The 14417-nt window shown below is 46.9% G+C and overlaps 1 protein-coding gene across 4 annotated transcripts in view; it reads right to left on the bottom strand.

The window, feature by feature from the left end:
- Positions 1-267: 267 nt before the first annotated feature.
- Positions 268-14417, bottom strand: part of UPP1 (uridine phosphorylase 1) — a 39326-nt gene continuing 25176 nt past the window's right edge. For 2 of the 4 annotated variants that reach the window (XM_004450207.5, XM_023586336.3), the window contains exons 3-9: positions 10481-10598; positions 7647-7805; positions 5419-5533; positions 2326-2535; positions 1874-2020; positions 1017-1177; positions 268-868 (exon numbers count right to left, since the gene is read on the bottom strand). In XM_004450207.5, coding sequence (XP_004450264.1) covers positions 1038-1177; positions 1874-2020; positions 2326-2535; positions 5419-5533; positions 7647-7805; positions 10481-10598 — 889 coding nt within the window. In that variant the 3' untranslated portion in view covers positions 268-868; positions 1017-1037. The remainder of the gene's footprint in view (positions 869-1016; positions 1178-1873; positions 2021-2325; positions 2536-5418; positions 5534-7646; positions 7806-10480; positions 10599-14417) is intronic. The other 2 variants (XM_004450206.5, XM_071215048.1) reach the window with 1 other exon arrangement.

Genomic DNA, 14417 nt, shown 5'->3' on the forward strand with positions numbered 1-14417 from the left:
ATACGTTTGTGTCTCAAATTATTAGCCAGGGCTGAAAGAGAAAAGGAAGGCAGGGACTTTTGTCTTCATATATGTCTGTATATTTTACTGTTTTGTACTGTTTGAAATTAAATCATAAAAAACTAGCTTTTTTGTAAAGAAACAACAATACAGCAGGAAATGAGTTTTCTGACACTGTTACCAGATTTCTTTTTTATGATGTAAAATCTAATAACCATAAGAATATAAAAGTCTAAAAAAAATTTTCCCTAGAACTAGTCAGAGGAATATTTTTTCATTTTAAAAACAATTTATTGAAGTGTATCATTCGCACATGAACATACATAACAATAAGTGCATAGTAAAAGTCGTGAACTTACAAAACAGACATGTGTAGCATCATACAGGGCTCCCATACATCACCCACCACCACCACCTTGCATTTCTGTGAAACATCATAACAAATTATGAAAGAGCATCATCAAAGTATTCCTACAAACGTGAGTCCATATCTTACATTTGGTATTTTTTTCCCCAACCTACCCTATTATTAAATACAATTTACCCAAAGTGTACGATCAGTGGCATTCGGTATATCACTATGAGTCACATTCATCACTCCAATCAATATTAGAGCACTTTCATTACTCAAAACAAAAAAACAAACCACAATAATACCCACATGTTAACACTACTAATGACAAATCCTATGATGTGTTCTCACCATTCTATTCATTTCCAAACACTTACAAACAACTTGTCACCCATTCCGCACAGATTGAACCTCATCTCTCCGTCCTCTTTTCTCTGGTGAATTACATTCTCTATTACATTCTTGAAGAAAATCCTGATCATGCCAATGTCGTAAAAAAATATGTTCTTCTAAAGCCTGAAAAAGAAAAAGAGTCCGGGCAGTCAACTCATGAGTCCCTCCCTTTGAAATGCAACCAGATTTCCTGGATTCTTACATAAAATGTGCTCCAACAAGAGGAGATCTGGGGCGATGCTCGTACTGGCACGAAACGACGGCAGCTTACCTTCAGAGGGGCCAAGCGGCCTCAGGGCGTCCTGAGGCACTTCCTCAGGAAGTAGCCCACCAGGCGCTGGGGCCGCTGCTGGTACTCCATGAGCACGTCGTGCGGGCTGAGGATCTGGTCTCCATCCAGCCGGTTGAGCAGGGTGACGCACACCACGGCCGCTGCACCGGGAGAAAGAGCCACACCGTGTCAAAGGCACACGGGTTTATTTCACCAGGACGGAACGACAAAACAGCTGACAGCGAGGCCAAGCGGCCGGGAGGTCACACTCAGTGTCGGCAGACAGAGAGGACGCGTCCACCAACCCTCCTTCCCTCTTCTCTCCCAGGGAGATTCTCGGGCAAATTCCAGGCCCAGCTCAGGGCTGCTCTCACAATTAAAGACCAAGAACGACAAATGTTGGCCAAGGTTGACATGCACACAGGGAAAATTGGGTCTAGAAGGATGACTAGGAACTTGGAGGTGGAAAGAGCCATAATTCTGAAGTCAAAAGAGCTTTGAAAAGTTTTTGTTGTAGGGTTGGTACCAATCTCACCTGGCTGCAAACCTGATCTGAGCAGAGACGGGTCATTTCATGATCTTTCTTAAGCCCGTGGAAAATCGTTGCAGATGGAGAATCTTTCATTTTATCATTGGACAAAAACTACAAGATATTTGAGCACAGGGCCGTGGTGATCCCACCTCTTCCCGAAAGATGACGGGGGACAGGGTAGGGAGAAGGCAGGGCAGACACTGGCAGTGGAAGACCCAGAGAGGAGGCCTGTGCAGTCTCGGGGGTGAAGGGTCAGGGCCTGAACCAGCACAATGGAGACGAAGAGTGAGGAAGGGGCTTTGAGGTCAGGGAAAGGACCACCTACCTCGGACACCACAAGCACTGCACATGGCGGCAAAGACCGAGGACTCCATCTCTATGTTGCGGATGCCAGCGGCATAGGCTGCCCTCAGATACTCCTGCTTCTCCTTCTCCGAGTAGGTGCAGAGCGCACCGTCCAGGCGGCCTTGCCCTGAAGGGCACACGGAAGACAGGGGACTTGGACTTGGACACTTGCAACACACACGTGGACCAAACATCCACTGCACGCCAAAGTGGTGCCCCACGTGGAGCACAGATACCTAAGGCCCATCCAGTCCCTGCCCTGCAGGAGCACACTGTCCACTCCTAAAGTAATAAGAAGAACCAATGCAACCAGGAAAGGGACGGGATATTAGAGAGACACCGCGGCAGGAGCCACGGCCCCACATAAAGGCTCAGGGGGCGGGTGAAGCGCACTGCGTGAGAAGGGCCTCCTCGTACACCTGTCCGTCTCACCTTCATAGAAGTCTAGAGTGCACATCGTGTTTCCCACCACCGTGGTGAATTCGCTCAGTTCTTTAGCGCACTGCAGTAACTCCTGCGCCAGCTGGTTGTCCAGGTCTGTGTGTCGAATGACCCGCTTCCCCAGAATAATCTGTTCAAATTCCGGTTTGAAGCAGGCATCCACCGCTTGCTGGGTGATGACTACGGAGCCAGGTTCCAGACCTGAAGCAAGAGGCAGACACAGTGGCTACCAGGTGGCCACACAGCGGCAGCACTTTAGGAAGGAAAAGGAGTCACCATGAACCCAAATACGACAAGCATCGCGGAGTGACGTCAAGATGGCAGAGTAAGGCTAATGATGAAAGCGCTCACTTAGAAACAGCGGTAGAAAGGCAGAAGCAGGGATGGAGACTCTGGAAGCTGATCAAGACTAGAGAAGAACTCAACACACACTGAATAGGGTTTTAGAAGTAGAAGAGCAACAGGACAATAGGGGGCTATGGCCATTTGTGAGTCACAGCAGTGGTTCCACATCCCCAGCATTCCAGCAGGGACCCCAGGAGCCTGATGCACACGAGGTGGCAGGTGGGTGGCCATGCACATTTTCAGTATAGGTACTGGACCACGGCGTGGCTGGGTGGCATTTGTGCTTGCCCAGTGGCTGGGGCACCCAAGCAAAATCACTGCGTGTCTTTGTACCTCGACCCCAACAGCTCCATGGTAGACAGACTCAGTGCCAGTCTGGGTCTCCATACCCAGAAGATACCAGAGGGGATGAAGAGGGGAAGAAAGCAGTGCAGAGAGGAGAAGCTGAACCACAGAGCCACGGCTGGAGTGGCTGCTGAAAGCTGGCGTGAACAGAAGAACCAGAATGCAGGAACTGAGCTGGTCACAGCTGACAGGATGCAAATCCTGGGAGAAGCCAGGGAGAGGAAGAGTCACACATACTGGGGAATTCTAGAAAGTTCCAGAGCACACTCAGGGCAAGGCACAGGCTCAGAGAGACAACCCTGTTGTCCTATAGAAGGTCGAGGCAATCTTAGGTTTCAGCTTAGCCTAACATTTTCTGGACATACCTCTCTAGAGTATTTTTGCGTTCATCATTCTACATAAGTATCTTCATGCTTATTGTTCTATGCCCTTATTCTTTTCTCTTTTAATAACATTGCATGAGATTTGACCATGATCCTTTCCTGTTATGTATTTTACTGTGAAACTAGCTCTTCTAAATGTGTAGGAAGGAAGGCTAAGAGAGATCTTCTAGAGCTCCCCCATGAGTTGTCATGAAACATCCAAAATCACAGCTAACTGCGAAGACCTCCCGCCTCCCCACACACGCCCGTCTGGACTCTCCTCTTTGCTGCTCTGTCCCTGTCTTCTCAGCTGACATCTTCCCCTCGGTAGTTCCTCCCAGCTTTGAGGATGGTCCTGGAGAGAACGTCTACCGACTGCATGTGAATTCACAGGGCTGGAAGATTCAAGCCCCTTCAGACCTCAGCACTGTCCCCCTGCAGTTGCCCTCAATTTGGGGGTGAACCGAATGCCCCCAGCTTCACCTACTGTCCTCAAATGTGGCCCTGTACTCTAAGGCACACCTGCAGGCACTGGGGGATTCACCTGACCCTCCGTGTTTCCTCCTGCACAGATTTCACTTTGGGGACCAAGGGGGAAACCTTCTCCCACTGATTTCAAGACTGTCGAGGGATGGGGGGTTTTGCTATCTCATTGCTCTTTCCATTTTTATACAGCAATCTATACAACTCCTTCCAGAATCCTCTCCAATCACTGATTTGAAAACTCCCTCCAAGGCAAGCCATTTGTAGGAGTCCTAGGCAGATGCCGCACGATGTGCACAGGTCTGCCCACCTGGCAGGAGTATGAGACACAACCTGCAGCAGCAAAGCAGCTCCTAGTCATTTGTTCTCCCAGGAACGACTTCTTGAAAGCACTGAATTATAAGCATGCACATGAAGATTTTACCCATCAATGTTTCTGCATGATGCAAAGAAGCAAAAATGAGATAATGTCCAGAACTGGAGTCTAAAGGAGTACCTCTTTTTTCTTTTATCATCAGGAATTCTAAATTAGAGTTACCGCCAACTCAAAAGAGGTCAGGCCTAGGCAGTGGGGAGCAAATACACGCAGCCCAGGCCCGGAACGGCAAAGCTAGTCCAGCTCTGGAGCTAAGGCAGGCTCCTTCCAGCTCCGAGCTCCTTGGTGGGAGTGAGAAGTGCTGGAACCCCAGCTCAGAGCACAGGGACTGGCCTAGAGTAGGTACTTCAAACGGTCATGCAACTAATTTAAACAGATTTGCATAGGGACCATTTGCTTACAGTAATCTAATACAATTCTTACAGTTTTGCTTTCTGGTAGAATCCTAATTTTTTTTTTTGTTATCTTTAAATATATATATATATAGGGGAGCAGATGTAGCTCAAGTGGCTGAGCACCTGCTTCCGATGTATGAGGTCCCAGGTTCGATCCCCAGTACCTCCTATTAAAAAAACAAACAAAATGAACTCTCTTTGGGGAGTGGATGTAGCTCAATGGTTGAATACCTGCTTCCCATGTACGACTTCCTGGTCTCATTCCCCAGTACGTCCTAAAAAAAAATCTATATATATAGAAAGACAGAGGACTAAGGACTTTTTAGCCATTTATTGAAGGACACTTGTCTTAATTTCATATTCTACCTCTTCCCCCCTTGATTCCCTTGCAGGCTTTTCATAAGGTGCTTCAAATCCTTGCAGGAATAGGAGGAAAATGGGAGCAAAGGAGTAAGGCAGATGAGAAAGGGGGATTTAAAATCTAAAGCAAGAATCGAGGGCACAAGAAGGCACAAGGTATGTAACCCAAGCTGGGTGAGTCTCTGCGGTGAATGTCCTCAATGCCTTCCTACTACCTTGGGACAAAAGAAAAATCACAAACCGGCTTCTCCCCATTTGTGAGAAAGCTAAGCTTTCTTGAACAGAGTCAAGGCAGAAATGCTTTGTACCAAATTCCCCACCTCCTTGGACAACCTGCAGGGAAGCTCCAGCTCCGGCTCAGAGCTCGCCTTCTCCACACACCGCTCACCCAGGGAAGAGGTCACTCCGCAGGCCTTACCTATCCCGCCAGACGTGCCGATGCGGAAGAGGGTGACGTTGGAGCACCGGGCGTGGTACAGCAGCTTGAAGAGCTCATGCAGCATGATGGCGATGGACGGGACACCCATGCCGTGCTGAAACAGGGACGAGACGGCGCGTTACACTCCGGGCCCCGCGCCAGTCTGTGCACATCCTGAATGACTTCTCAAGTGGCGGAGTTCAGCAGTTATGCTCATCATCGTGGGGACAGAAGATGAACTTCAGGATATAAATTTAAACACCATGAGCATTGTAGAAAACTTAAGTTCATGCAGAGCCAGGATCTATGTTATCCCATAGATTCACACAGTCTGTGAAATGGGTAGCTGCTGAGGAAATGGAGGCTCAGAGGGGAAGCACCACTGCTACTGAGGTCACAAACAGCTCCTTCCAGTTCCTTCCGGTTCCTTCCGGCTCCTTCCGGCTCCTTCCAGCTCCCTCTGCACAAATGCCCACACACTACACAGACATCTACTGGTTTTCTCTCTCCACTTTTCTCCCCACATTCTTTGCTTCAGCTAAACTAGGGACTCATTGGGCCCTCCACATACCCACTACCTTCCTTCCTGACTCTACTTCTGCTGGTGTCATTTCCTTCCCTTGGAGTTTTGCGTCCAACACACCCCCTCCCACCTTCCTGTAGAGCCATCCCTGGTGCCCTCTCTGCCAGGAGGCCCTGCTCCTTGGAATCTTCTCAGCATTTCCCAGGAGCTACTCCTGCAGCATTTCTCGTTTATGTAGGTGAGTTGTAGAGAGTCTAGAATTTCTGACACGTTATCTTGCTCATAGAAAGGGTTTCAATCCATTATCTGTAACTGAATAACGTCTTGGCTCACTAATGTGTTCAAGATGGTTGGTACTGCTGGGTGTCCGCTGACCAGAGAGATAGGGATTTACATCTCAGTAGGGGGGATGCCCTATTTATTTATTCATTCATTTTAGCTTTGCATTTTCAATCATTTCAAACACAGAATACTTGTAAAAATAACGTAAAACTCACACAGAGAATTCCAACACGGCCCCCACACAGATACATAGATCTATCATCTACCAACATTTTGCCACATTCTTCATATCATTCTGTCCATTTATCCATCCATCCACCTACCAGTCATCTATCTACCCAGCTATCATCTCTCCATCCATATATCCATCCATCTCTCCATCCATTTATTTGTGGTGGTTTGGAGCTGCATGCACCCTAGAAACACTTGTCCTCACACTGAGTCCACCTCTGTGGGTGTGAACACATTGTAAGTGGGACCTTCTGAGGAGGTGACTTCAGTTAAGGAGTGGCCCATCTCCTCGACCAGGAGGGGTCGTAACCCTATCACTGGAGACCTTTATAAGCAGAGTGAAATTCAGTCAGAGAGAGAGAAAGCCACAGGAAGGAAGAGCTATACCTCCAGGGAATCTGAAGAGGGTACTGTGTACCTTGCCATGTGACAAACTAAGGACCAAGGCTCGCCGGGAGCCAGGCCCAGGATGCCACAGTCTTTGGGGAGAAATCATCGCCTTGTTGATGCCTTGATCTGGATTTTTCCCTAAGCTCAAAACCATGAGTGAGCAAATTCCCATGGTTTACCCCAACCCCATTTCATGGTATTAATATTTGCTTGAGCAAAACACCGGCTCTCTACCTATCTCTTCACCTACCTCCCGTCAACCATCTGAGAGTCGGTTGCATACATCCTGCTCTTTGAACATTTAGTATTTCCATGTATGTTTCTTAAGAGGGCTATCCTTCTAAACTTAGGGTGTACCTCCTTTATATTGCTGTTTATAAAGGAAATCAACCTAGAAAACAAGTAGCCTGCTTTGGTAAAACGTTGCCAATGACTGTGCTCACTGGCATGGCAAAACCAAAATCTGGGTGAAATGACTCGCTATGCAGCAAAGGAGGGAAAGGAGACACCTCTCCTTGCTGCCCCCTCCCTCGTACCTCCCACCAAACCCTGAGCTGACTCTTTCCCTGCACCCACCAACCACCCTCATGCTGCGTATTCCACTGCGTGTATCTGTCTCTCCTGGAGGGAATGGGCCCATTCTTCCTTGCATCACAGCTGTCAGCTCAGCCTGCTCCCAGCCTGCTCCAACGAACAGGTGCAGCAGGGACCAGCTTTCCACAACGAACTGTGTGTATAGGGAGGGGCTTGCAGAGCCTAAAGACAGAACACAGATGACGGAGAGGTGGGGAGAGGCACTCACACTGATGGACAGCACTGGTCCAACTTTATACATGGCGTAGCGATCGGTTCCTGCACAGATGTTGGGGTAGTCCTGCCCCGGGCGGCCAAGCCCCAGCTCCTCTGCCACGTAGCTGATGAAGGCTTTCATCCGGGAAGGGCTTCCACCTACGCACACAAACTGCCGACAGAGACCGTCAGCACACCGACTCGCAGGGGCTCTCAGCATGCGTGTGGCAGTTTGAAATGGGTTATGCATCCCAAAAAGAGAAAGACTGAGTTTCTGGGCTAATTCATTCCTGTGGGTGTGAGGCCCTTTCGACTGGACGATGCCAGTTCAGGTTGACTCTCTGCCCTCTTGCTGGGTCTGATAAAAAATGGAGATACACAGAGAAAGAGACCCAGAGAAAGAGGAAGCCGCCATATTTGGTGTGAGGAAAAAACTCCAGTATCGCCCACAGCTGAGGTTCAAGGAAAGAAGCCCCCCTGAGAGGCTCACAGAGCTGAGGCCCAGGGAGAGACAAGCCCCATGCCCAACAGCTCACAGCTGAACTTGGGAAGAAAGCGGAGCAGTGAGATTGAGAGGGGAAGCCTGGAAAGAGCCAAGCCCATGCTTGGTTGCCCTCAGCTGAGCGCAGACCTCGGCAGAGGTGGCAGCCATCTTGCTTCACCACGTGGCACCTGACTTTGGAGAGAAAGCACCTCTGCTGATTCCTCGATTTGGATAGTTCATGGCCTCGGGACTGTCAACTTCTGCCACAAATAAATTCCCTTCATAAAAGCCAACCCATTTCTGGTGCTGAGCATCAGGAGCCCTGCAGCAGACTGGGACAGTGGGGTTCCCAGTCGAGCAGCCGCAGCGTCACCCATGAACTTTACTGTAGAGCAAAATGCAAGTTCCCTGGCCCCACCCCAACCTACTAAGTCCGTGGTCCTAATAATCTTTGCTTTAACAAGCCCCCCTGGTGATTCTGAAGTGCACACCGGCTTGAAAAATCACTGGTTTGTGGGTTCGCTGCCCAACGCATTCAGCACCACGGAACACAGTAAAACCCTACTCTTGTTCTCTGAGAATAAGTCGAGGTTCCACGCAGGCTGTGCCTCATCACCTGGAAAGGCAGCTTGCTTGTGTCAGTCAGCCAAAGGGGGGTGGTGCCAAGTACCAGGACTCTGCTGGCTTTTATAAAGGGTATTTATTTGGGGTAGAAGCTCACCATTACCAGGCCCTAAAGAGTTCAACTGAAGGTACCATAAGAGGTACTTTCTCACCAAAGTCTGTTGTCACGCGTTGAGCAAGATGGTGGGTGATGTCTGCAAGGGTTCAGTTTTCCTTCCTCTTCTTCAGGCTCCATGGTGCCAGCTTCTGATCTCAGCTGTAGGCTGGCATAAGGCTCATCTCTCTCCCCGGGGCTCATTTCTTTCTGGGATCAGCTGCTCTGGTCTCTCCACAAGGTCAGCTATAGACTATCAGGCTCATCTGTCTCCCTGGGCCACAGGATCCTCTGTGTATCTTCTCTGTGTATCTACTTCCATGTGAGAATCTGTTTTATCAGCCCACCAAGGGGGCAGCACCTCAACCCTGCATGCCCTTAATGACATAGTCAAATCAAATCCCTAATCTTGTTTTAATAAAGTAAAAAAGAATTTAATACAATCAAAGGGGTACCACACCCAGAGAAACAGACTAGTTTACAAACATAACTCTTTTGGAATTCATAAATAATATCAAAATGCCACATCAGTGAACGGGACAGTGCAGGGTTGGAGAACAGAATGATAGGGGCTCCATTCCCATCTCCCCACCTACTGGCGGGGTGATCAGGGGCCCCTAAACCCCACCTGGGGTGTCATACTAGCTACCTCTCATTTGGTTGCTTGAGAGTCAAATAAGCCAGTTCAGGGAAAGAGCCAGGGCCTTCCAGGGGCTCATGAAGCAGTACCTATCGTGGGCACCTCACTCTCAGAGAAGTGAACCCTTGGTCTGCAAAAAGAAAACACCATTGTTTTCTTGATTGTGCTGTTTTAGACCAAAAAAAAAAAAAAAAAAAACCACAAGGAAATAGACAAGTTTTAAAGCATCTGATGATGAGAAAAATGAATTATTAGTTTGTAAACGTGAAAAAGAAATTTCTATAGCATAAAAAAATAATTGTAGAATAAGCCTAATGGACTGAATGGAAATTTAATGAAGTAAGGGTACATGGAAACTTGTCCCACAGTTTGAGACAAACATTATCCAAGGAAGCAATGGCTAAGGGGACATAGCTCTATTTTTATATCATGGTCCCATGTGGCAGCCATGGAGTCTAGTGTGCCTGATTGATTTTGATTATTAATTCTAAACCTCAGTCCATCTTTTCTTAGAGGGAGGAGACATTTTTAAGCCCTGTGTTAAGATATATCAGAACCAAGGAAATTAAGCTATTGCATTCAGCAAAATAAACATTAGAGACACTTAAAACAGAGTATCAATATGCATCCCAGATAATTAACAACAATGTTTGTCAATGACTTATATAGCATTCCTTGCTTCCCATGAAGATGTTTCTATCTCCTTCTTCCATTCTACCAATAAAGCATTAGGAAATTTATTTTATACTGTTCCAACTAGATGCCAAATTTGTAAGGGATCAACATGCTGTAATTACAACAGCTTTCTGTTACTTACTAAATTCAGGAAACACATAACTTTTCAAGGGCAAGTCATCTGTCACCTCACCACCATCTGACGTGAGGTTTTCTAGTATCACATAGGAGGAGGCTGATCTTAAGACAAATCCCAATGGACTAGATGCAACTCAATGCTACTGCAATGAAAAATACATATATATATTTAAAAGACGGGCTTGTTTTTACCTTCACATCTCCAAACATAGCTGGGAAATCATGGGTAGACGTGCTGAGACTAAAATGGTATAGAACATCTTCTTTCATTGTTGCGAGATTCGGATTTAAAAGTCGAATTAAGCCATCACTGTTATAAAAAGAAAGGGCAGAAGGTTTATATAGAAAAGCACCAAAAACCAGCGGCCACGCCATCCCAGAAGTGCCCACAGTGAGCTAGTGCTAGGAGGCGCAAGGCTTGGCTAGATGCTGGGAAGACGGCAGCTAATTTTGCCAAGAGGCCTCCTTCCCTCTCCTCCTTTCTTACTGCTTCTCCTTTCTCTAAATCCCTCCTCATCTCCAGGGCCCCTGTTCCGAGGGCAGTCAGCAAGAACTTGGCACAGCACTCAGAAGTATAAAGATCCAAACGCTGAAAGGCTCCATGTAAAAGGTATAGCCAGCTACCACCCAAATCAAGGTCATCCAACTTGACTCCCCTCTATTTTATCTCCTCAAGGTCAAAGCCTATAGTTTGAATAACTTAGTAAAACAGTATTAAAATTTTCCGGGCTATGGACCAAGTTGACTTCTTGACTTTTTACCCCCCAAAATTAAAGAATGATTGCTTTACTCTTTAAAAATGATAGGCAAAGAGAAATCATTATAAGCAAGTAAGAGGAAATACAATAAAATGTACATTAAAGTCTCATCAAAATGATAAGCAAGTGCCCTCTTTCCTCTAAAGAGATGCTATGGAGGGAAATGTGGGCACAGGGCCAAAATGGGATGAGGAAGTAACACAATCACAGCCCCTTCTTGCCCTGCCAGAGTAGCCTTTCCCTCCCTTGCCTGTTGGGGACTGAATCACATCCCCAGAAAAGACATGTGCAAGTCCTAATCCACATGTGGGGGAGGGGCAGGTGAGTCCATTTGTAAATAAGACCTTGGAAGATGTAATCACGATTTAAGGTGTGGATTCATTCCTGACAAGCAGGTTCAAAGACCCTATTTAGATGAAACCAAATTAAACCAGAGTGGGCCTTTATCTGTGTGACTAGAGGCCTTAGAATGAGAGGCTATTTGGACACAGTCAACAGACACTACAAACTGGTAAAAGCCATAACTCAAAGACAAAGCCACAGGAGAAGGCCACGGTCATCACCATGGGATGGAGACAGGGAGAAAGCCAAGGAACCCCGAGGAGCAGGACAAAGCAGCACCACAGCTGCTACACTCTAGGGGAAAGCATGGCCTTGACAGCATCTTGATTTTGGGCTTCTAGACTTCAAAACCATGGGACCATGGCTTATTGTGGTATTTGTCATAGCAGCCCTAGCAAACTAAGACATTCCTCATGCAAAATGCCTGACTGCCAATTCCACTCTCCCCAGAGACATTTCCACAGCCCGAGACCCAGCCATTTCTCTCTACTCAATAGCCTTCCCCTCTCATGCTCAGATCCCTGGATGGCTTCAGTTTCTGCCTTTCTACCAGCCGCCAAGCTATGGTGTACAGTAAGCAGTTGCAGAGAACACATGTGGAACTGGACTACAAGTGACATTAGCAATGGCAATGAGACCAGGTGGGAGCCCAGGTAAACTGGATGCCATCATTCTGACAATAAGGCTAAAATTCCACGAGTTGGGATGGCTGCTCTTCCCTGAGCTGCACCATTAATTCATCGCTCTCCTACAGGCTCACTTGCCACCTTTATATAAACTGACCTTTCAAATTACCTCCCATCACAAGTTCAAGACCCAGTCTAGATCCCAGTCTAGATCAACCTTGCCCAATACAATAGCCACCAGGCACACATGAATACAGAGCACTTGACACATGGCAAGTCTGAATCGAGATGTGCTATGAGTTTAAAATTCAGGTTTTTTTTTTTTTCATCTTGAAATGATAGTATTTTGGATATAATGGATTAAATAAAATCTATTCTTAAAATGAACTTCATCTGTTTCATATGACCTGTTTTTTTAGTAAATTTTTTTCTTCTGCAGGGGAGATTTGTCTATTATGCCTATATTAGTCAGCCAAAGGGGTGCTGATGCAAAATACCAGAAATCTGTTGACTTTTAATAAAGGGTATTTATTTGGGGTAGAAGCTTGCAGTTTCCAGGCCATAAAGTGTAAGTTAACTCCCTCACCAAAGTCTGTTGCCACATGTTGGGGCAAGATGGCTGCCGACATCCACCAAGAGTTCAAGCTTCGGGAAGTGGAATTGGCCCAGTGGATAGGGCATCCACCTACCACATGGGAGGTCCGTGGTTCAAACCCCGGGCCTCCTTGACCCGTGTGGAGCTGGCCCATGCACAGTGCTGATGCGTGCAAGGAGTGCCCTGCCACACAGGGGTGTCCCCCACATAGGGGAGCCCCACGTGCAAGGAGTGCACCCCATAAGGAGAGCCACCCAGTGCGAAAGGAAGTGCAGCCTGCCCAGGAATGGTGCCGCACACACGGAGAGCTGACACAACAAGATGACACAACAAAAAGAAACACAGATTCCTGTGCCGCTGATGAGGATAGAAGCGGTCACAGAAGAACACACAGCGAATGGACACAGAGAGCAGACAACTGGGGGAGGGGTGAGGGAGAGAAATAAATAAATAAATAAATAAAAATTTTAAAAATCTTGAAAAAAAAAAAGAGTTCAAGCTTCTTGGGTTCTTCTCTTCCTGGGGCTCTGTTTCTCTCCAGTCCCAGCTGCTGTGTTCTTGTGACAAGGCCAGCTGTAGGCTATCAGGAGACTGGCTCTTTCTCCCCCGGGTTTCTGCTGTGTTTAAGGAGCCATCTTTGTGTTCTTCTCCTGTGTGCTCACTTCCCAGGATCCAGCTCAAAAAACTCCCAACTCTGTCTTGCCATGTCTTTTATCTGTGAATCCCTGCCCACCAAAGGGTAGGAACTCAATGTCCTACGGACGCAGCCCAAACAAAGCCCTAATCATAATTTAATTAAGTGAAAATGAAACTTCAGACAGACCAGTTTACAAACATAATCTAATATCTATTTTCGGATTTCATTAACTCTGTCAAACTGCTACAATGCCCCATTTATTTATTTATTCAATCATGTATTTATATCAGTATGGAGTCATGAATATTTTACGCTTTTCTTTAAAATACAATATGACTTTTTTTTTTTTGCTCTAATACTCCAGCTTTGGCAGTTGGTTCTATGTGCCTTTGATATATCCCCATCATATTTTGTGAGCATTTCCTTGCCTTCTGGCACTACAGACCCACCTGGTATACTTCCTGCCACAGTCCTGGAATCAATTATTTCTCCAAGGTGTCCTGGTTCCTTTTATTGGAGAATGGTATTAGAAGCCAAGATCTGAGGGTTATGTGTAGCCATTGCTACTGGACTGGCATTGCTTATAGGCCCTCTCAGCTGACAGAACAAGGATACTAACCTATGTATGTACACATATCTATAAACATTTCTATAACCATCTGTATCTATACTAAGCTAATCAGGAATCCATACCGATGTCCCCAACTATAATCCATTACCACATAGACCAATCCTATTTGAACATGCCCACTCCAACAGTGAGAAACCTGGCTTGCACTACCCACCATTCATTTACTTTTTTTTTTAAAGATTTATTTTATTTATTTCTCTCCCCTTCCCCCTCCTCCCCATTGTCTGTTCTCTGTGTCCATTTGCTGCATTTGTTGCTTGTTCTTTCTTTGTCTGTTTCTGTTGTTGTCAGCGGCATGGGAATCTGTGTTTCTTTTTTTGTTGCATCATCTTGTTGTGTCAGCTCTCCATGTGTGCGGCACCATTCCTGGGCAGGCTGCACTTTCTTTCACGCTGGGCAGCTCTCCTTATGGGGCGCACTCCTTGCGCATGGGGCTCCCCTACGCAGGGACACCCCTGCATGGCACGGCACTCCTTGTGCACATCAGCACTGTGCATGGGCCAGCTCCACACGGGTCAAGGAGGCCCAGGATTTGAACTA

Source organism: Dasypus novemcinctus, chromosome 5 (genome assembly GCF_030445035.2).
Source record: "Dasypus novemcinctus isolate mDasNov1 chromosome 5, mDasNov1.1.hap2, whole genome shotgun sequence".
Taxonomy (NCBI): domain Eukaryota; kingdom Metazoa; phylum Chordata; class Mammalia; order Cingulata; family Dasypodidae; genus Dasypus; species Dasypus novemcinctus.